This window comes from Onychomys torridus, chromosome 21, assembly GCF_903995425.1.
Source record: "Onychomys torridus chromosome 21, mOncTor1.1, whole genome shotgun sequence".
Classification (NCBI taxonomy): domain Eukaryota; kingdom Metazoa; phylum Chordata; class Mammalia; order Rodentia; family Cricetidae; genus Onychomys; species Onychomys torridus.
In genome coordinates, this window is record NC_050463.1 from 20,878,154 (window position 1) to 20,902,733 (window position 24,580).

The following is a 24,580-nucleotide window of genomic DNA, read 5'->3' on the forward strand; positions in this document are numbered from 1 at the left end:
ACAGTGAATTATACTGAATTCACAGATATGCATGAGCACATGGTATTCAAGTCTGCAATACACTGGAACATTTAGAGTGCAGGAACTCCAGCAGCATCCTCCTGCCTCTACCAGCCCTGAACATATAGACAGGCACACACTACTACTAGAATACTTTGATGTGAACCTCAGTTTTCCAATTTTTGCTAAAGAAGAAGTTATAATAGCCTTTAATCACCCCCCCCCACTAAAGTAGAGATATATTAAAGAATCTATTTTGCTTTTAAAATGTATCAAATATGTCACTTGCTAAGGACAGTGGACGTGTAGAATTTCATTAAATGTATCAATAAAGTCTTTCTGAAAAACAAAACCAACAATAACAACAAGGTTCTAGGACATGAAAAGAATCTTTCCCTTGAGTAAGCACCAAAAGCTTTCTGAATAAAAACCAGCAGTGTGACACCGGAAGCACGATGGACTCGGGCCGGTGTCTCATCACAGTTAAAGAACTCAAGGCATGCGCACCTGACTACCATCAGCTCTATCTGTGATTGTGCTCATGAACAGCCTGCTTTATCATGCACACTGCTGCACTATCAGTTCCCCAACCCCATGCCAATCAGGTACCTTTTAGCAGCAGATGAAAGAGTTTCTTTTCTTGCTATTGATACAGAGCTGGTGTGATTCTGTTTTCTGTTTATACCACTTCCATTGGTTATACAGGACATGGAAATAGCTTCTCGAAGGCTTGGTTGGCCTAGGTAGTTAGAAAAAAAATTATAACAAATTTCAAAATATTTCTTAAAGAGCAGCATTTTTAAAATTAAGTCTAATAGTGTTTAAGAATAGCGAGCAGATGGCCCCACCCACAGCATTCCGCAAGCAGCACCACTGTCCTGAGATTTAATACCATCAACACAGACCAACAGAAAGCTACACAGAGCTGCTGGGTGCTAGATCCACTCGCTCAGCTAAATGGTGGCTGTTACATGGCAGCTCTGAAGCTCATGACCCAACCATATGCTTTACATTTCTAATATTATACACAGCAAATTTTAGAGTGCTATTCTATATAAATAACATTTAACTATGTAAGACAACTTTTACAGTAAAAGGAATGGAATAAATGTCTGGTGGGTAGGCAGGTAGGCAGCTGTGGTCAGCAAGGGTCAAAACCTCAGATTAAACAGGCCTGTCTACTAAGAGTCAAGTTTATTTAAAGGTTGGAAGTAGAGTACAGTTATGGACTCAAGCAAAATTGAAATGTTCAACTAAGACAATCTCATGCTGGTTTTTCTTTCCAAAACATAAAATTACAAGTTGTACATGTAGGACCTAAAGTATCTGGCATTCCAGAGTGTTTCAAACTTGATGTTTAACTGCATTTTTGACAGGTCCTGGCACTCACTCGACAGTGTCCTACCACAGACGGATGAGCCTGAAGATAGGAAAAGGCGGGGAGCAGCTGCATTTCCTTTTTAAAACTTCTTGGGAAGGCACTTACATACATATAAGAGAAATGCCCCTCAAATTACATTTTTTGCTATAAAATCTAGTGCTAGTACACCACACAGGTGACTTCTTACACTGATGACTTTTGAAACTGTCATGATGAAATACTTAGAAATGTTCAAGTCATTAGCATTTACCGTGTCTGCAATGCCGTGACCAAGGGAAGGGGTGGCGCTAGGATGAAGAACTCGGCTGCTCCAACCTCAGTATCTGAGGGTCACTGTCAGGTGCTCGGGGACTCCACATACCTCTTCTGCGCTCTTATCCTCTTCACTGTCTGCCTCCCAGCACCCTTCCTTAGTCTAATGGCTTTATTCCTTAAGAGGACGGCAATGTACCCTCATTAAATTCTGTCTTCTCTATTTCCAACTATTGTGGGATATTTCCCCTTTCCTCTTGTCTCAAAGCAAGATATCCTTTAAATTCTAGCCCACTATTTTCAAAAGTAAAATGACAAAGGAAACATTAGACTCGTGGATAGGAACAGCCCATTGCTTGGTCTGAGACAATAGCCACCAACATCCTTCTAGACACAGAAGTCTCAGAGGTGTTGTCTGGGTAAGGAGGCGTTATCCTCGTCCTCTGATACAATTATCACTGATTTTAGTTTAATGCTTTCATTAAAGAGACTCACCCCTTCCTTCCCAACCTGACCTTCGTAATTTCCCCACTAACAGCCTATGACTACCTTTTCATTCTCCCATGTTATTCAGGATAAGAACTAAATGACAATGCCTAGGCCTTTACAATATCCCAAATTCTACATAACAAGGACTGACTTTCAATTATCTCTCAATATTTTCTCTGGGTTCTTTTATTTCTCAAGTGGTGACTACACAATGCTTTTTATCTTTGGTTTATCAAGTTTCCTTGGTTTGAAAAACTGCTACCTTTAGATAAACTTGGCTTTTACTTCTAAAGCATTCTGTACTAATAGTTCATCTTTGTATAATGCCACTGGGCTGTACTCTCAAATTATATTCACTTGGTCACCTCCTCCCCAAGAGGTCTTAATGGGTTTCCCAGGTACCAGCTGTGGCATAATTTGTCTTCCTGGCAGTTAAAATTGCCCAAGTGTTCTCTGGACTTTCCTTTATGCTCCAAAGTCCAGGTAATTTTCTTTTGGCAAGGATTCAGTTGTAACTGGTGCTTAAGTTATGAACATACATCGTCAAAAGGAAAGAATTCTCTGATAGAGAAGGTATACCAGAAACTTAAATAACTGGCCACCTTTAAAAAACTGGAGAAAAAACTTCCTACCTTGGTTAAATGTCTGGCACAAAATAAAGAAGAAAAATGTGGGCTAAGTTTTTAAGTACATGGAATAAGGCAAACTAAAAGAAAAGAACTAAATATACTGCAGTGACTAGTTAGGTGTGCTGCTGATTTGGGCATTTAAGTGATAGCAGAATTTCATCAAGCCATTTAGACATACATGCATCATTAGTATTTACTGTTAGCCATACCTGAGGCCAAGTTATGTTCATCATACTACTACCATCTACCCACATTAAGTGTCAGCTGTCCTCAGCAGCAGTTACACTGACTCCTCTTACCTATGGTGTCATAAAGAGCTCTTACCCTATTGATCCGAGGTTTAATCTGGGCTCTAAGGAAATAGCACGGACAACGAGATGAGCACTGTCCTGTCAATAACTTATGGAGAATGACTACAGAGACACTCAGTATCTGGGAGCATTTCTACTAAAATCTGAAACCAAAATCTGCATGTGTTCAAGTCTCCTAACACTAGCTGCATGATCATCTATGTACATCCTTTTGCATGTTTTAAATCATTCCTACATTACTTTAAACACCCAATATGGTGCAGATGCTCTATAAGTACAGATTATACTCTATTTGTTCAAGGGAATAGACATAAAAATCTACAGACGTTTAAACATGCCTGCAGGTTTTTCTCTCCCTGAACATTTCTGAATGATGCTGGCTGAAGCTACAGATATAAAATCTACAGATACAGTACTGACTGTACTAAATTCTAATTTCAAAGGAAACCAAGAACCTAACATAGTAGTTTTCAACAGTACAATAAATAATTCCATTTTAATTAAGTTTGTGTTTTAACAGTTGTTATATGAAAAATTTTAATTTGAAAACATTTTGCTTAAATATTCATATTTTCATACCATTTATATTAATTCTACTAATTAAAAACTGATTATCTGATTTTAGATGATTTGATAGCATACTATATACAAATCTCAAGAGAAATATACACCTGCTTAGAGTTTTCAATAATAAAAATTATGAAATTTTACATCTCTTCATGTCTTATCATCAGTGTTAGAAAATGTAATTAGACAAAAATCTCCACTAACGAGAAATAAGTGATTAATCTTAATGAACTATGTTCATCTATAAAAGTTTTTTAATCAAGTAACTCAAAGAATAATCAATGAAATGGATCTCATCTCAGAATATAACTACACTACCAGCAAAGTAAAAACCTGAGATTTATTTTAAAAATGGTTTCCTTTTACTTTCATTTTACATATGAGTATGTATGAGTGTTTTGCCTGTGTGCTGGTTTGTGCGTCAACTTGCATGCAGTATCCATGGAGGCCAGAAGAGGGCGACTGGATCCTCTGGGAGTGGAGTTACAGATGAACTGCCTTGAGGGTACTGGCAATCTAACCTGGGTAGCCAGTGCTTTCAAATGTTGAACCGCCTCCGTAACGCCTAACTTCATTACTTTTTAATTCTTCTTTTAAAATGAATTCTTGGTAATTGTGTTAGAGCAATGAAAAGAAAAATAACGTGTATCTATACATGCACACATCCACATCCACAGAACTGACTATTATCTGCCATCTAAAAAGTCCTCTTATTTACAGCAGCATGTACAGAGCCTGGGGAGGACAGTGCGCTAACCGAGATAAGCCAGGAACATGTTCTCATGTGTATGTGGAAGCTAGAAGCCGACTGCCCAGGAGTAAAGAGCCTGAAGAGTGAGAAGTGTGTGAGAGGAAGAAGATGGTTAATGGGTACAGGGGTGAGGGTGAGCAGGAAAAGATGACTTGCAACAGTCTACACAGTATAGAAGGATGACTATGGTTGACAAAATTGTTTAAGTGTTTCTAAAAAGTTACTAGAGAGAATTCTAACATAATAAATAACAAATGTCTGAGGTGACAGGCCAATTACCACTACCCGATCATTCCACATTACATACATGCATGAAATGTTACAATGTACACCAGAAATAGCCCAATTATTACATGACAGTTAACACAAAGATCTATGAAGTACTGCAGACAACAAGGAAACATTCTTATTCAGGCTGAGGGTAGAGATGCCAAGTAGGCAGGAAGCCTGCTCAAAAGGTGCACCCACTTTATCAAGCCTGCATGCGTTAACTGATCCATTTCCCCATTCTACTCTAGCAGCTTCAAAATTCTCTGATAAAAATCAATTCTTAAGCAAATCATTTGTTATAGTCTTGACTGTGGCAGTCTTCCAAAGTTGACTCTCAAAAAGATATAAAATGAAACATTAAACACAGACACACCATAATCTAAGGTGGTTCCTACCAAGCCTTTTGCCAAACTTTTAAGTTCTTTATCTCCTGTCACTGACATGTGCCCAACTACCACTAATAATAAAGAACAATTCTTCCTCTTTTTCTAAATCTCCAACTACATTTAGGTCCAAAAAAATGCAGAATCACAAAACCAGACAATGTTATTCTAACCCCTTTATGTTAAGGATTTCAGAAAAACTCACTAAGAGCTGTAAGTGTATAAATTTGAAAGACGTTATAAGACAGTTCCGTTAGCTATATAAGTTAGGATAAAAAGTGAATCAGGTACATTCTGGACTTACCAAAATAGGATAGATAATGGAATTATTTTCTCTGAATTTGTCAATTACAAATGGACTAGACATTGTTTAGGTATTTATTGTTTATATATATGGTATATATAGTTATTGTACTTTTGTATATAGTTTTTCTTATATTAGTTATAACTTTTTCCTTTTTTCTTTTTATTAAAATAGAAAAGGGGAAATATAGTGATATTTTATTTGTATTGAAATGTGATTTTATTTGTATGTCAATAAAGTTGCCTTGAGGTCAGAGCAAGCCAGAGCAGAAGCCGAGCAGTAGTGGGGCACGCCCTTAATCCCAGCACTTGGGAGGCAGAGCTAGGCAGATCTCTGTGTGTTCAAGGACATAGCCAGCATAGCAGACACACGCCTTTAATTTCAATACCAACCATAGAAGACCTGGAGGTCTGTACAAACGGGCAGTGACGAGGAGGTCATGTGGCTGGGTTACAACCAATGAGGGAGGAGAACAGAAAGTCTTTAAATAGACAGGACGCACAGAAGTAGGTCTCTTGCGGAGAGGAGAAACCGCAGAAGCAGTGAAGGGTAAGGTTTTCCGCTTTGGCTCTGACCTTGTGGTTTTTAACTCTGCAACTGGCTCTGTGTTTCTTATTTAACAAGCAGGATACATCTACACCTTTACCCTCTCCAAAGCTTTCCAATTTACATCTCCCCAGGTCACTCACCATCTCTTTCATGTCTATGCACTCACCATCCTAACTAGCATAGGTTTTCTCTTCTATCTACCATCTGACACTCATCTTATAAGACAGATAACAGTGGCATGTGCCCACGATCCCAGCATATGGCAGGGAACAAAGGGGCACCTTGAGTTTGCGGCCATCCTAAGCTCCACAGGGTGAACAAGAAACAGAAGCACAACTGCTTTACTGTGTCGGGAGCATGCACTTAATACTGACTGTGAGTGATCAAGAGTGCTTGCTGCCAAACCTCATGACCCCAAGTTTTATCCCGTAAATCCACAGGATGGAAGGAGGAAACCGTTTTCTGCCAAACTGTCCTCTGACACACAGAGTAAACAAACAACGCAGCCCTGACAACTCGTGTGTGCGTTTGTGCGTTCAAGTGATGACCTGTGCTGGACTTGGTCTCTTTCTAGTATATCTCACACTATGGGTTTTGTTTCCGTTTTTGAGTGGTACTGGGAATGAACCTAGGACTTTGTTCAGACAGGCAAACACTCTTCATGGATCTGCATCTCTCTCCACCTCTGGAAGTAGCGGACATTTTTTTATTTAAGACTTACTAGTTTCTTCCCTGCCCTAAGATCACCCTTGGCAAATTCACAGAAACCTTGCTTTACCAATTCTCATTACCAGCACCGATACTATCTTCCTCTCTGCTATCGCTCTGTTCTCAGCGTATCTGCACAACATCTTCAAAAGTACACAATGGGGTTGAGTGTATCTATAGTTCAGTGGTACAGTGCTTCCTAGGATGCGTGGGGCCCTCAGTCACATCCTCAGCACCGTAAGTCAATGGGTAATATTAAAATTGGCCTTCAATCGAGCATCCTTTTGTAGTCTCCATCATCTTTCCCTTCAGAAAATTTGGTTTCTCTTTTTTCAAGACAGGGTTTTTCTGTAGCTTTGGAGGCTGTCCTGGAAATCACTTTATAGACCAGGCTGGCCTTGAACTCACAGAGATCCACTTGCCTCTGCCTCCCGAGTGCTGGGAATACAGGCGTGCGCCACCACTCACCACTGCCCGGCCAGGCAATTTGTTTTAAGTCACTGATCTCAACCAGAGAATTTCAATGACATTTCTCAAAATACTAGATTCTCATTCTCTCTCCCTCTCCCTCTCCCTCTCCCTCTCTCGCTGAGGATCGAACCCAGGCAAGCGCTCTACCACTGAGAACTCCCCAACCCACTAGATTTTCAATACTGCTAGCACACTAAGAGCGCTTTTGTAGGGTTTTCTGATATGTGTACACATCAAACCCTGAACCTCCTTTAATTGCCCTCTCTGCTGCAGCTGACAACTGACAAGCACTGATGCTGGGCTTTCTTGTTTTAGAGCCCTTCCGATCACACCAGCTTTCCTCCCTAAGTTAGTGAGTCCCCAAATCTTGAAGGCTAACAAGAACTCCTCACCTGTACTTCAGTGGTCTACGTGTGCCCACTTACACAGCACCACATACATCTCAAACTCGGTACCCAAACACTGGACTGACACTCTCTCTTGGAGTCCTGGCTTCACTGCGCTGTGAGTGTCTGTCTGGTGAGCATCTGGGCCATGCAGCACTTCTCCCTGTGTCCTCTTCCGTAGTGATGTTTTTCTTGTGCTCTCACAAACAAAGCTGGCCAGGACCAGAGGACAAGCCAGCCCCATAGTAAACACAGAGGCCAGGCAGTGGTAGCACACGCCTTTAATCCTGGCATTCGGGAGGCACAGATTCATTTGGATCTCTGTGAGTTCAAGGCCACACTGGGAACAGAGCCAGGCGTGATGGTACATGCTTTTAATCCCAGCACTAGTTAACCATAGAGGTCTGGAGGTCTGCACAGACAGACAGGAAGTGAGATGGCAGGGACAGAAAGGTATATAAGGCATGAGTATGCAGGAAGTAGCTCTCTTGGGCTGAGGATTTCCTAGCAGTAAGAACTTGTGGCCGGCTTGCTCTATCCCTGTCTTTCAGCTTTCACCCCAGTAACTGGCTCCAGGTTTTTTTGTTTTTTTGTTTTGTTTTGTTTTTCTTTCTTCAATTAATAAGACAGTTTAGCAATTCGTGTTACATTCTTCTAGTCCTGACTTACTGCAGTCTGGGTAGAGCAGTACAAACCTCCCTTTTCCAAACACTGCTGAGGATGATGACCGTGCAGGTCACTACACCAAGAAACTTGATTGATTAATTTGAAAGAATTAAAAATTCTTGGTGGTTTAGGAACAAAAATGCTACATCTGGTTTAAATGAGAGCAGCAGGTCTTAAGGACTGTTTCCTCAATATTTGGATGTTGAAATTCCCACTGTACTGAGGTCGGCGATACTTTAACTACTGACCACAGAAGGCTTAGGATGAAGCTAGTTAAATAATTTACAACTATTTTAATCATGTTTATGTAATAGGTAGATTGAATGCCTAACTAAATTTAGGACAGGAGGCTCAAAAAGATTCACTCCTTGACCTCAGCAAATTTATTATATAGTTAGAAATATTATGATGGAAAAAGCCTGTAAGTGAAGTATCACATGGGTTCCCAATTAAAATAATAAACTTTCAGAATTTGGGGGAATAGAGAAACCTACTATAACCATAAGTAATTCAAATAAGCAAACTTTTATATTTCAAGTTTCAATTTTCAAAAGAAAAAGGCAGAAAACACAAGACTCCTATTTACAATGCACTTAATTACCTTTATTTGGCACAGACTTCTTCACTGAGGCTACATGATCTTCAGAGATTGCAAGACGCCTCAAAACATCAGCCAAAGCTGCCTTTAGCACAGTGATTTCATCTTCCTGTTGTTGAACTCGTGACTCAAGAGCTGAGAGGCGATCTTGAACATCAGAAGTACTTGCAGCAGAAATGCTATCATCTAAAAAAGAAAATATTAACCATTTTAAAACCTGACTGCTTGAGAAAGAACTTCCTTCTGGGGAGAAAACTACCAAATCAGGTTTTTGTTTTTGTTTTGTTTTTTAAGATAAAAAAACAAACAGTAATTTTGCGATGTTTACAAGAGCAACTTCTATAAAGGTATTTTTCAAGTTATTAAAATGATAAAAAAATTTTCCCATGGTTGATTTCCCCCACGCACACATACCATGGTGATACCACCTTAGTTTTCTTACTAAATGTTTCTACATACATCACTTTGGAGACGTAAGTGCTACAGGCCACAGAAATATAAAGTAGGAATTCAGCTGACTATAGCAAAAGCTAATACCTGGAAGTAGCCAAGGGCCCTTCCAGAGGATAAAGCCGAGTCTTAAGGAGTCTAGGCGATACTGGCTTTTGAATGTTAGCCGTCTTCTGCTATGAGTTTCTCGGGTAGCTTTTCCACCCCTAGAACAGTGTGTTTGGTCACTCATTAGGTACAATTTCCTCTACACAACTGAAGTACTTGGATATATATCTCCCAACTGTGCTGAAATCAGTCACACAGCCAGGCCCCTAATTCCAGGCCTTTCTGTAATTATTGTCATTAGCAACACCGGGCTAGGGGCATCTCTGGACAAAAGCATTTTATCAATTCCAAGGACAGACTGCAGACAGATAAACACTTCAGACCAACCACTAGTCTCCCTGAAATAAGGTAAATATTCACAAGGAGACAACTGCCAAGGTCAGGCGGATGTTAGGTACAAGGTTTTGTTTCTTTTGCAAATTAAGCTTTAACCCTCCCTTCTTCCATAGCCTTAGTGGTATCTCTAGACTTCCCCTTTCACAATTAACTCAGAACAAAAGGGCTTTCACATACCAGGTATATCAAGCTATGATGCAGCCTTCCTAGCTACTGAGTGCTACAAGCCACAATATACAGAGCAGGATTTCAGCTGATTATGACAAAGCTATACCTGGAAGAAGCCAAGGGCCTTCCAGAGGCCAAGCGGAGGCTCAAGGAGCCTTGGTGATATTGGCTTTTGATTATCAACCGTTTCCTGCTATGAGTTTCTTGTGTCCTATTGTAGCTTTTCCATCATTTATTGGGCACCATTTCCCCTCTACTAAAGGAATATTTAGATAACCTTGTGCGCTGACAGCTATGCACAGCCAGAACCCCAGTTCAATCCTCCCTGTAATTATCGTCATTGGCAGCATCCAGCCAGGTTCATCCCCAGATGGAGGAAAGTACCTTCTCAGAGATACCTCTGTACTCTCTAAGAACAGACTTAAGTGTCCAGACTACCTGGCAGATGTGCCAATTGATCTTAACTTTCTCCGTTCCCAAATCTTACCTCTAGTTCCAGATCTCCCTTTAACCATCACCAGAAGCATCTAGTTGTACACAGGTTGCCTAGAGACCAAGCACACATTCCCCCCACCCTGCAGAAAAAACGAGCCACAGGAAAAAAGAAGGCACTTTTATTTTCTCCCATTGACCTAGCAACTTACAGATTTCTTAACATTTCTACTATAGTTTAAGACTATAGTGAGCACATAAGATCCCTCTTCTTAGATATTACCCGAATTTAGCCTTTAGTTAATTCATTTCCCCATTGGTCACTTCTCCTTTAGGGTTGCAAATGATAATTAAAAATTGCTGCCCCTCCATGTGATTCTTACCACCCCTCCATTTGACCCTGGAAGCCTGGCTTTGCAATGTCAAGGGATTACTGCTTGTAAGTGTATATATACCAGGACTCCCAGGGCACGGGAGGATGACAAAGATGATTTGGAAGAATAAATGACTGGACTAAGAGCTCTGTGTGCTGAGATTCTATTTCCCGAAAATAGTCCTCACTGTTCGGAGTTCTCTCTCCTGAGCCCCTGGGATGTATAATGTTAAGGCTGGTCCCTCTAATATTATACAAGAACTGAGCAGCCTTGCCCCACCTGACCAGAAGATTCCAACTGGACTGGGAAGAGAGGAAGAGAAACAAAGACGGAAGGAACTGAGATCAATGAGAGGACAGGAGAGGAAGGGAGAGCCAGGAGCTAAGGATGAGAACAGAACTGAAGCTGCGTAGAGAGATTGTGACATGCTGGGGGGCGGTGTGGTGGCGCACGCCTTTAATCCCAGCACTCGGGAGGCAGAGGCAGGTGAATCTTTGTGAGTTCGAGGCCAGCCTGGTCTACAGAGTGAGATCCATGACAGGCACCAAAACTACACAAAGCAACACTGTCTCAGATAAAAAAGGGGGGAAAAAAGATTTTGACTTAGAATAAAATGGACTAAAGAGCTCGGTGTACTTAGATACATGAGTATCCCTCAGATTAATCTGCCGCTAGCAGCGTCTCTTCTGGAACTCTGGGAGGAGACTATAGAGGGGCTGGACCCCAATAGTCCTTGTTACATGAGAATAGCTCTCCCTTTTAATGACATCATGGCTCCTACTTCTTTAGAGAACAGACAGCAAACCACAGGACACATGTCCCACCACTGACCAGAGAGCCCTCTGCCCTTGTCTTTACTATCACATTCTTCCAACACCAATAAAAAGTAACACTGTCGTGGCTTACCTAAAGCCTTTGTGCTGTTCTCCTTTCTTCCAACAGTCCAGTGTCTCTTTAAGAAAGGAGTGGGTGGGTGTGGTGGCACATCCTGCCATCTCTGCACTCTAGAGGCAACAGGACTGGCTCAAGTCCCAAGCAAGCCTGGGCTGTATTGTAAAAGACTATCAAAAACAAAGCAGTGGGCCAGCAAGATGATGCAGCAGGTAGAGATCACTGGGACCCACATAGTAGAAGGGAAGAACCAACTTCCACAAATGTCCTCTGACCTCCACACATATACTGTGTTACCTGTATGCCTCTTCTTCTTCTTCCTCCTCTTTTTTTTTTGGGGGGGGGGGGGGTTCAAGACAGGGTTTCTCTGTAGTTTTGGAGCCTGTCCTGGACTAGCTCTGTAGACCAGGCTGGCCTTGAACTCCCGAGTGCTGGCATTACAGGCATGCGCCACCATCGCCCAGCACGTGTACACTTCTTATGCCACCAATAAATGTAAAAATAAAAATAAACAAAGCAGTACCAACAACAGTAATAAAAATAAATCAAAACCAATAAAGAAAAATAAAAGGTGAAGTTTCGATAAAACTCCTACCTAACATGTTAGGTATGTAACAACAAAGACTATTTTAACTAAGTTTGAACTATCACAACATTATTAAATACTTCCTAAGCTACTTAACTTTAGAGTCCACTATTTGCTGGGTCAATTAGAATAAAAATGTGGATGGATGGGGGTGGGAACATGAGAGATCAGGTTGTGGGGGCAGAGGGAGAGTATTCAAAGAGACTACTGCAAGCGAAGTGGGGAGGGGGCATTTCAAGGTCAGGTAAAAACCCGGTGCAAGGCAATCTCCCAGGAATAATCTGCCGGCATGACCCCAGCCAAACGTCTACCAGTAGCGGATACCTAGCCTAAAGCGGCAATCTCCAGAACCAAGCAGGACTTCAAGGGGAGGGAGTGGGCTGTCCGGCCTATGGGATGTGCTACAGTAAGGGTGGCCTAGAGACTGAAGGAGTGGCCAACCAAAGACTGGTCTAACCTAAAGCCCATTCCAGGAAGAGTAAGCCCTCCCCTGACACTGCCAGGAGTACCAGGACCCACAGGCTGGATGACCTAGAGACCTAACACAGAACCAAACATGACTGGAGGGGGAAATGTTAGTGTAATGATGCCTAACAATGTTGTGCTGTACTCATAGGATTGGTGCCTCGCCCAACTGTCATCAGAGAGGCTTCATCCAGCCACTGATGGAAACAGATGCAGACCCACAGCCAAGCATTAGTGGGAGCTCAGGGAATCCTGCAGAAGAGGGGGAGAAAGGATTGTAGGAGCCGGAGGGGTAGACACCACAACAAAGCCCACAGAACCAACTAACCTGGGCTCATAGGGGCTCACAGAGACAAGCAGGGGCCTGCATGGGACTGACCTAGGCCATCTGCACGTATGTTACAGTTGTGTAGCTTGGTCCTCTTGTGGGACTCCTAACAGCGGGAGCAGGACTGTCTCTGACTCTTTTGCTGGCTTTTGGGACCCTATTCCTCATACTGGGTCACCTTGCCCAGCCACGGGGAGGTGCTTAGTCTTAATGCAACTTGATATGCCATGTTTGTTGATATCCATGGGACTTGTTCTTTCCTGAACAGAAACAGAGGAGGAGAGGATTAGGGGTGGGAACGGAAGTGGGGAAGGAACTGGGAGGAGAAGAGGGGGGGAAATTGCGGCCAGGATGTAAAATAATTAAATTAATTAATTGAACAAAATGTTCAGCTGTACAGAAAGACCAAATGCTATTGGTTAATTCTCTAGGAGCAGAAAGGTGCTGGGGAGAAATACTGACTTAATAGACACCCTTGGCCTACTTCTTACATCAGAGTACAATTTAAACCAGGTCAGTCATGGACACCAGGGCAGAATGTGCCATTTTCCTCAAGCTGAAACAATATGCATGGATTTCCTTACACAGCTAATTCCAAATCTGAGTTAACACACTAATTAATACAAAGCAATCCTATGTAGCAGACGACATCCACACTGAGACGGTAGGTGCCAACCGCCCTTCCAGGGGCAAATGCCCCTACTTCCTTTAGTGGGATTCCAGTGACAATCGGAGACTAATTAATGGTGTTGAAAGGGAAGCTGGGCTTGTCTTTAACTAGGACTTCAAGTTCTGGTTCTATACTAATTACACTATCTGAGACAGGTGAGTGCAGCTCTCTGAACCTTAATTATGTATCTTTAAAGGAGCAAAGTATAAGGCACACAAAGTACAAAGGTAAGAACCGAGAGCCTTGGCACCTCTGTTACGTGAAAGAAGGAATGTCAGAATCGGAGGTGGCTTAGCAAATGGCTAGTTCTCTCATCCCAGAACCTGGGTGTATTTTAAGTTTGTGTTAGCATATTAATCATGCACAATCATGGGTTTCATGATGACATCATCACACAGGTACAGAATGCATCTTGATCACATTTGTACCCCATTGCCCTCTTACCCACTCCAGCCCCTGCTGATCCCCTTCTTTCAGCTTTCAGTGTATATTCAGACAAATGAGTTTCGTTAGGGTTAGCCACAGAAGTACTTACAGGACCATGGGCACCATAAAATTTTATTTATATATGTCTAATTCTTCTCTCTCTCTCTCTCTCTCACACACACACACACACACACACACACACACACACACACACACACACACACACACACACACACACACACACACACACACACACACACACGTTGTCCTGTGTATGTGGTTTGCATGTGTGTGTGGGTGCAGGTACACTCCTCCATGCCCCTGCATATGAATAGACCAGAGGTTCACATCAAGTATCTTCCTCTACCACTTTGTACTTTAATTTCTGTTTCTCAACTGAACCCTGACCTCACCAGCTGATTTGGCATCCCTCAGCCCCTGCCTCCAGGACTGGGCTTGCACCTGTGTACCCCCACACCAGCTTTTGTGTGGATTCTTGGGGTCCAACCTCAGGTCCTCATCCTTGTCTACAGAGCCTCCCAGCTCTAAGCACCTGTATGCCGCCCTTTCCTCTGTCATCTGGCTGGCCATTATGTAAGCTCAGTCACTATATATCTCTCCTGCCTTGAGTGCCTATTTTCCTCCTTTCGGGCAAACAACAGCAGCAGCTCTTCTCTCTTGCAAGCTCGAACTTTTTCAGGTCTTCTTAGTTCTGGTGCCTCACTCTTCTACTGTAGTAGGTTTAACTGTATGAGATGGCCTTTTAAGTCGGTATAAAAACAACTGGCTACCAGCGATTCCAGACAGTTCAATTTACACACAACACTACAGAAACCAGGCCAGAGAGAGCGCTTGCAGATTTTCCAAAGACAGAGGTATACAGCATGTTTTCTCTCTTGGTTCATCAACACTCCAAAGATTTTCTTAAGACTGTCAGTAATAAAGCAGCTCCTGACTACTCTAGTTCCAGTTCTGAATTCCTACGGTGTGGACAACCAATTCTAGCAGCCAGTCTTATATTTCTGCCAGTTAATTGTGTGGCCTAATAAATCTAGTTTTTGCAAGCCACACATTCTAAAGAAGTCAGTAAACTAGACAGCTATTACCTTCTAACCTGTTCTCAAATTATGAAGGTTAAGCAGCAAGCTTAAGTCATAAACACAATCTGTCTGGGGCCTTTGAAAGGCAGCAACAGAGCCTAGTGAGCTTTACCAAACATCACAGCAATGTAATACCCATCTGGGGTTCCACACCACGTTGGTACTTTATGTTGGGAAGTTACTTGCCTTTCACCCATCCATTTTTTTAATGGCTAAAGTTTTTATGTTGTGAATGTTAATCACATGAAATATACTTCCACCTGTCAAAATCTTACCAAACCTGATAGGTTTTTTTGTTTTGTTTTGTTTTGTTTTTTCAAGACAGGGTTTGGGTTTCTCTGTAGCTTTGGAGCCTGTCCTGGACTAGCTCTGTAGACCAGGCTGGCCTCAAACTCACAGAGATCCACCTGCCCCTGCCTCCTGAGTGCTGGGATTAAAGGCATGCGCCACCACCGCCCGGCCTGATAAGCACCAAGTTAACGACATCTTACTTTTGTACTCACTTTTCATGTTAACTACCTCATTCCTTTCCTTGTGCTGTCTAAGGAGACCAAGCTACTCTTAATATCTGAGACTTAAAACATAAACCTGGAGCTGGGTGGTAGTGATGCACGCCTTTAATCCCAGCACTCAGGAGGCAGAGGCAGGCGGATCTCTGTGAGTTCAAGGCCAGCCCGGTCTACAGAGTGAGATCCAGGACAGGCACCAAAACAACACAGAGAAACCCTGTCTTGAAAAACAAAACAAAACAAAAACAAACAACCAAAACATAACAAAACAACAAAAAAAACCCACAAACAAAAATAAGCCCAACTCCCAAATTAAATGGCCTTTATTTCATTTCACACTTCATTCTAATAATAATCACACGAAGACCAAATAAATAGATCCTTTCACAAAGCTAAAAGGGTTTGTTTGAAACAAACTGTCGATCTTTATCAGTCTAGTTATTAATGAACCCTCCTTTTTTCCTCCAGTCCCAGAGTTTGAACAATTAAAGGGCCACTCGAACTAAGGCAGACACAAAGGAGGACTGAAGTGAACCTGCACAACTGTTTTCAGCTCTATACAATTTCTTCCTGTCAGAAATCCCAGCCTGGTGGATACAGCACCTGAGTACAAACCTGGAGACTTGACTTTGGACCTTCAGAACCAAATTAAACACTAAATACAGCGACACACAGAGACGTGACCCAACACTCCTACAGGGAGATGCAATATAAGAGACTCCCCAAAAGCTTGTGAGGGCCAGGCAGCCTGCTCACACAGTGGCAAACAAGAGACCTTGTTTCAAGTAAAGTGGAAGACAAGGACAGACCCCTTCACACATGTACACACATATACACACAGAATGAATGAATGAATGAATGAATGAGATCTCATACTTTCAGGTGCAGGATCCAATAAAAGACGTGAGACAGCAGTGAATGAAATCTGGTGTTAAACTGGGTAAATATGTTTACTTATCAGCTCTGTAAGTGGTTTCCTCTCAAGTAATTTCATCATGCTAATTAGTACTACCATAATGCTTGGGAAGATTAATGAATAATGAGCACTGTCACATAAGAAGAGTTTGTTAAGTAAAGGTCTTGACTGCCCTGTTTAATAACACCATGAAACTGGAAATGACCTACAATTTATGAGCACCCATGCAACCACTAATAAGGAAATATAGAGTAAAAAGACTGTAAGATCTGCAAGACAAGGGAAGTGAAATAAGCAAACTGAAAAACAATATGACAAACCCCATCACCAACCCCCCACACACACACACGGGGGGGGGGGGGATCTTTCTTTTTGGTTTTTCTGGTGTATCATTTTGCAGCTAGGTATAACTATGCCTACCTGTACCTATACCTGCTTCTAATTTAATATCCTCCATTACAGGATATTGGATAAACAAGCCTTTGTATTGTTTGTTAAGAGTTCTGTGTGCACATGCTTATAAATTCACTGATGTGTATATGCGTAACTGTATATATGTCCATGAGCGCGGGCACGCGCACGCGCACGTGCACGCGCACACACACACACACACACACACACACACACACACACACGAAGGACATAACTTTAAAAACTAGAAAAGGACAAGGAAGAAGGCAGCTTTGCTGGTGTCTACTCGGTGAAGGCACTATAATTTAAGTCAACCGATGACCCAATGAAACAGGCTGCGGTATCCCTACTTACACTAAGTACACTAAGCAGCTGCCTAATAGTCTGCATCTAGTGAGAGGCAGAGCTGGCGTGCGATCCATGACTGTGGACCTAAAAGGCAGCTCTGGAGGAGGGCGTGGCAGAGTACATTTTAGCAGGACCACAGAACTAACTGGGCGGCAGCATTCTGCCACTGTATAACAGCATGAGAATCAGAGGTCCTGACCAAGGAGAGCTACCTCACCCCCTCTTCCATTTTTTAAACTTGTTTTACTTGTGCAAGTGTTTTGTCTGCATCTCTGTTTGCGTACTGACCACATGTGTGCCTTGTGCTCTTGGAGGCCACAGGAGGGCATCTGGAACTGGAGTTACAGGTGTTGTGAGCCACCTTGTGTGTGCTGAGAATTGAACCCAGGCCCTCAGGAAAAACCACCGTTGCTCTTAACCACTGAGTCATCTCTCCAGTTCCCTGCTGTAACTTTATTCTTAATGACAAAACAATTACTTGAGATCTCTGAAGAGTAATAACAGTAGGTGAACTGAAAAGGGAAATCAACTCTGGAGAATTACCCAAAAGGCAATCTATTGTACACCTTTTACTGCAGGGCAACCCAAACCCAGAACTGCATTGAAAACAAGACTCTCCAAACAAAAGCCTTTCTCTCTGGCCAAAAGCCTAGGATGGGGTACGCAGGAAGGGCTCTTTAGTTCAGCCTGGCAGTTCTGTAGCTCTACCACATGGCAGCAGCCAGCAGTGCTGGGAGCAGGAAGGGCTGGCCTCTGCCATCCACCTGCTGCTCCACCTTGATGTAGGTAGAAACAAGAGGAAAGGGCTCGGCTTCCCAGGAAGAAAGCGGAGAAAAGGGTCTTCAGAGCTCAAGAGTGCCAAGACAACAGACAGGACGCCTGTGACGCTGTCCCTGAAGTCCTCCACACAAGGCAGCACCATGGTGGTCCGAGTGTGTGCATGTGTAAGTAAGTAAGTAACAAACTAAGCTGCTGAAACACTCTCTTTCCCCTCTCTCCTCTCGCTCTCAACATTCTTGAAACCATCTTTTGGGTATGTGTGAATTTCTCTAGAGCAGAGAGTGGGAAACTGCTATGCTCTACAAAGTGAAAAAAAATATTCTCGAAATAAATGGAACAATGGAACTCTCAGCAAAAGAACCAGAAATTTTAAGTGGACATTTTAGAAATGAAAACAATTTTTTTAGCATCATGGGAGTTTAAAAAAAGAATGATAACTAAAAAGAAAAGAGTGAACTTAGGGGCAACAGACACCACTTAATCTCAACACAGGGGAAGGAAACAGCACCAGGGCTAATAGTTGTGTCCTTGGCGTCTAAGGTGATAAAAACAAAAACAGTCTGAGGTGGGGGCGGGGGCGGGGGCGAGGGCGAGGGCGGTGGGGGTCCTGAACAGTGCTTAGACTTCCCAAACTGTTAAGTTAAAATTTATAAACTCATTTAAATTTGGTATACTAAAATTTTGCAATCATACACAAAAATATAAGTAAAGCAGTTAAAATACAAAGGCAAAATTATAAACTGTTGTAACATAAAATATGTTCATACACCCAAAGGAAGAAGAAGTTCATAAACAAGACTCCGAAGAGAACAACTACTCACACCAGTTAAAAACTGGTCCTTAACGACACTGGAATTCAGAACGCACACACGCAAGACAGGGCGGTCTACAAACAGGAAGCAGACAGGCGTAGCACACACTACTTACTACTAAAGCATCAGTATCCCAGATAACCAATTCCTACAGATCCGTTTTGAAAAACTGACAAAAGCCTGAACATCTCACAGAAAATGGCCAATGAAAAAAAACGGGATGAGGCTTGAGCACAGCATATGCAACCATACAAAATATTATTTTATGCAGTATGCACAGGGTAGGCGAAATGGAGTGGTTTTTCTCCTTTATGGAAGATAGGTCGAGATGAATAAACCATGCCCACTTACTAACTTTTTTTGTGGGAAACAATGGAATTATTTTTGCAAATTAAATTCCAAACAGATAAACAGAAGCTGTCTATTCCCAAAGAGGAATACAGCATAGAAACACAAAAAGTAGGTTTTTTAAAACATAGTTTCTAATAATATAATCTTAAAATCTATACATATCAATCTATTTTTTTTAAAGCCCATCTCTAAAAGGCACACAAAATAAAATGCCAGGCTGGCCTCAAACTCAAGAGACCTGCCTGCCTCTGCCTCTGGGATTAAAGTCGTACGTCACTACTCCTGGCTAAAACACCAGGCAGTTCTTATCAGAATAGGAAGGACAGGTTACACAGTAACACTACAGATGTGGAGAGTGAGAAACAAAAATTAACAACGGCACATATTGTGCATTACCATAAACAACTGTACTAGCCCAAATGACAGTCACTAGGAGGTCATCAAATAAGTCACTATATTCTGGCATGTCACCGAGATCCTAAAAAGGACAGCACACATTTATAAACACAAACCTAAGTTTAATAGGAAGGAACATACTATCAAGAAAAAACTGCAAGGCAGTATCGGTGCTCTTGTCACTGTGCAGAACTCTTTCAATTGTTAAACACACATAGAAATACTGGAGTGAGTCTCTGGGAAGCAAGAATTTTTCTTTAATTTTAGATTACTTACACACACACACACACACACACACACACACACACACACACACACACACACGGCCAAAGGTCCTCCTGCTCGCAGATAGGGACTAGAGAAACCGAGAATGTTAAAAATGCAGGCTTGTCTCTTCAATGGAAGGGATGTGTATAACCCGTTTTCCACACAGAAAGCTGGGAGTGGATGTTGTTAATAGCCTGGTGAGCTGGGGCATCAGAAGGGCCAGGCCTCACCTTGAACCCCTGATTATTATGTTTTCCCCAGACTCTCCCTCTCTTTGTCTGAAGCATTGTTTCTCAGTCAACAGAACTCATCCTTATGGGAGATGTCCTATGTACTTTATAGCCTGGTGACCTCTATGCTATCTTGGTCAGAGACCACACCAGATCTTAGGTCCTTAAGCTACAGAACTCATCTTCATAATCACATGTACTTTGCAAAAGAGTTCCAAAGTAGTCAAGCCTTAAGCTTTATTGTGCACATGGGATTGAGGTAAGTGTTACCAGTAAACTTTTCCCCAAAAGCTGTCAAAATAAATATGTCAAAATAAAACTGCCTGGTGTCAGACTCTAGAAGTTTGAACCAGCACTGACTAAGTCACGCTAAACAAGATTTCCTTCTTGCCTCGCTGGTAGTGATGCTCATAGAGACCCCCACAAAATTTTAAATAAAAAAGCTGGCAGTGGTGGTGCACACTTTTAATCCCAGCACTTGGGAGGCAGAGGCAGGGGGATTTCTGTGAGTTCAAGACCAGCCTGGTCTACAGAGTGAGTTCCAGCACAGCCAGGGCTACACAGAAAAACTCTGTCTCAAACAAAACAAAACAAAAAAAGAAAGGAAAAAATAAAAAGCAAAGTACAATTATGCGTAATGCAAGCCTATTTAATAGCATACCTAAATTTTTAGGTCAAGTTCAGTTAACTTAAGATTTTTTACTTAGTGAGTGAAAATACTTCTATAAAAGTGTAAATATAATATTTAAAAGCATATTATCAGTAATGAGAGGCATGGAATCATTACAAAGTACTCAAAGGCCTTCAAATACTACCTCTTACAGACACAACAAAATCTACAACCGATTTGTCACATTAGTGAATCACAGAAAAAGGATATCCAGCAAATTGGTTTTTTTCTGCCTGCTGAGCCACCTTGCCAGCCCTTACCAACCTACCTTTATCGTTTGACTATTAATTAGAACCAGTTGTCCTTAAATACTGCTGCATAAAGCTGGAATGATAGAAGGCCATTTCAAGAAGTCGATGCTACTATGCATTCCGGAATAGTTAAGATTAATTCTAGGAAATCATTGTAAGAAAATGTATGCACCAAACCACAAATGCACATATGCAGAAATAGTCATTCAGGAATTAATGTTTCCTACTTATTGTAATATCCTACTTCCAAAGTAAAACTCTTCTCAAGAGTTTTAACTAAATGATGTATTTAATTTTAAAAACTCGGGTACTTTAAATTTGTAGTACATAGTAATATGAATTATCCCTGTTCAGCAAAACAAGGATTTGAAAGCAAGATTCCTTTCTGACTTAGGAAGTGACATAGTGACAGAAATTCTTTGTGATGGTTTGAATGAGGAGCCCTGGAAGGCTCAGACACTGGGTAAGTTGAGTCACCAGGAGTGAGATTTCTGAAAGCATCAGGAGGTGTGGCTTTGTTGGAGAAAGTGTATCACTGGGGGTGGGCTTTGAGATTTCAAAAGCCCATGCCAGGTCTCCCCCCACCCCCCACTTCCTCCACCTACAGATCAGGATGTAACTCTTATCTTAGCTACTTGTCCAGCACCTGCCTGCCTACCACCATGCTCCCACCATGACCAAAATGGACTGACTCTCTTAAACTGTGAACAAGCCCCTAATTAAATGCTTTCTTTCATAAAAGCTGCCTTGATCAAGGTCTTCACGGCAATAGAACACCAACTAAGATACATTTGTTCTCTACTTTAAAAAATTAAAACTTTTTTCCTTGTAAGCTAAAAAGTCATCTAGAATATAACACAGAAATTGTTTTTAAGAATATGAAAAAAAAATCATTTTACAACTATAATCCAAGGATGCTGCCTAGTTCAAAAAAGAGCTGTGTATTCTTCTATCATTAATTCAATTTTACAACTATAATCCAAGGATGCTGCCTAGTTCAAAAAAGAGCTGTGTATTCTTCTATCATTAATTCAATACACAATTTAAATAATTAGATAATTCTGTTTCTGATGAGGGTTTTTGGTGGGACTTCACTGATTATTTAGGAGGCACTGTTAAATCAGTGTCCATTAAAAGCTTTGCTTTCATCTTCTCTCCTCAGGAGGAATGTATATTCCACATACATGTGCATGTTTCATAGGAGAAAACCATGCAGCGCAAACCCACTCGGCTGTCTCGACTCCTGTTACAAAGTGTGTAGAGTTTTAGGTACTTAGGCAAATACTCACGACATTACTGTCCTGTGTGCTCAAGAGTGAGGAGGAGATGGGGATCGCGATTTGCTCATCTCCAGCCTCTTCCGTCTGCCGGACAGGCCTCAGCTGTGTACAGGAACTGCACACTGCAGCAGCCCAGGCAAGCGGTCTTCCGCTCTTAGCTCTCCTGCCAGTTTCCTGCCGCCGTCCCAGACACTCCCGAAATCTCACGACATATTTGACATTCTGAGGAAACCCTCGGTCCAGATGTCCTACCACAAAGCACTTCTACATTGGCACAGATCAAACCTACTGGAGACAGCTCCTCTCCTGTCCCTTTGCTCTTTACACAGGAGAACAAACAGCTGAAGAGACAAAGCCTTGGGCTGCCCCAGGCAGCAAACGGGCCAGTGCACCGGACACTCACCACAGTGATGTGGTTGTCCTGAGGCATTACTTTTATGAGGACTTCAACTGCTCCTTCAAACTCAAACCCTAGATTTCTCCTTCTAAAACTGCAACACAATACAGTTTCTATAAATAACAGTTTAGAAGTGCCAAAGTGAGCATTTTTTTTCTTGTAGGAAATAAAAATAAACAATGTGCGTGCAAAGTGGCAAATCATATTTCCTTTTTCTTTTGTTTAAAATGAAACCCACTTGAAGTATAAAGAATGATCATTTTTCATTAACTTTAAAAGCTAAATATTTAGACCACGGCTGATAAATTATAAGAATTTCACTAATAAATATAATTAACAAAAAGTCATTTTCAGAATATCTGAAAATGTTAAAACTATAGTAGTATCAATCAATCTATAAGATGAAACAATTCACAACTGATTACATACTCTAGTTCTAAAGCATCGATGCTTCTTACAAGTCATGTCAATGTGTAATGAGTCATATCATAAATATTTTCAGTCTGTCTTACAATACCATATAAAGCCAGGTGACAATGAACATGATGTATTTTTTTTTTGTGTGTGAGCCCTTCTAAAGTCAACTAAAGAACAATTCATAAAAAGTGCCAAAGATTCAAGAGAAGTTTATTCAATGTGTTACTTTAAAACTTTATAGAAAAGTAAATCTAAACCAATTCAAAGTAAACACAAGCAATATGACTGCTATAAACACGTTCACACACCAAGAAAATAGTATTTAATAGATGAAACTAAACCAAACTGAACACGAAGTGGTGTGAACGTGAGGACAAACGAATTGGTAAGCTGACAGAAGGGGAATGGGGAGAAAACCCACATTAATTACTATGTCCAACAACCTTCATGGGAAGGTAGCACAAGAGTGCTCTATAAGAAGACAGAAAGCAATTCTGTTTTGATGGACAACTGCTACCAGTTCATCAACGAACAGGGTTGGTTACTGAAAGATTAAAAGGATTTCAGTGATTTGCGAAGTGTGTAATCTGCGTGAAACATCACAGGCTAGGAAGCCTTCAGATTCTTGATAATGATTCATGAGGAGCTGGGAAGTATACTGTTACACTACAATCTCCAAATTTCAGCCTAGTTTTATAATTCTTTACACTAAATGATTACAGTCTCTTGAGGTTACGGCTGTGAAGTTTTGTAAGAAGGTGCTTTCTACCTAGGACCTAATGAAAGATCTTTCCTTGCATTACAGCACAACCAACTCTTTTTCTGCATCACATTTGAGTAGATAGAGTACTAATAATTTATTTAGATTATATAACTGAGGTAATTCTTTCTTCTCAAATAAATACGACTTCAGGCCAGAAAGCTGTGGTACCTACTCTTAGCTTAGTTTCTATGCCCAAGAACCATCTACTCTCCTAAAAGATGTATTAAAACTCTTTCAAGTATTTGAATACTTTATCTAAAAATTGTCCAAGATGCCAAAAAAAAAAGGGACTGGAGCACTTGCCTAGAATACATGTGGCCTTAGACTGATTTCCAGATCAGCAAGTAAGGGGGGCAGGGGGGGGGACAAGAGGAGGGGAGAGGTACCAAGGTAAGAGGAAGGACAGAGAGAGGAGGAAGAGGAAAGGAGAGAGGAAGGACAGAGAGAGGAGGAAGAGGAAAGGAGAGGGGAAGGGCAGAGGCAGGAGGAAGAGGAAAAGAGGACTGTAATGGTTCATTTTCCTTGTCAATGACACTGGATTTAGAATTACCTTGGAGACAAAAGTCCCATGGTATCTGTGAGGAGTGAAAATGGGTTGACATAGATCTCCTCCCTGAACGTAGGGGTGCTACATTCTCGGGCTGGGGTTCAGGACTAAATGAAGTGGAGGAAGTGGACTTGCATATCAACACTTCTCTCTCTGCTCCCTGAGTGTAGATGAAATGTAACCAGT

General features: G+C 41.6%; 1 protein-coding gene across 6 annotated transcripts in view; it reads right to left on the reverse strand.

Annotated features, from left to right (window-relative positions):
• Positions 1-24,580, reverse strand: part of Eml4 (EMAP like 4) — a 128,372-nt gene that overhangs the window by 57,763 nt on the left and 46,029 nt on the right. For all 6 annotated transcript variants that reach the window (XM_036170621.1, XM_036170620.1, XM_036170619.1 and 3 more), the window contains exons 2-3: positions 8,719-8,901; positions 610-739 (exon numbers count right to left, since the gene is read on the reverse strand). In XM_036170621.1, the coding sequence (XP_036026514.1) occupies positions 610-739; positions 8,719-8,901 (313 nt within the window). The remainder of the gene's footprint in view (positions 1-609; positions 740-8,718; positions 8,902-24,580) is intronic.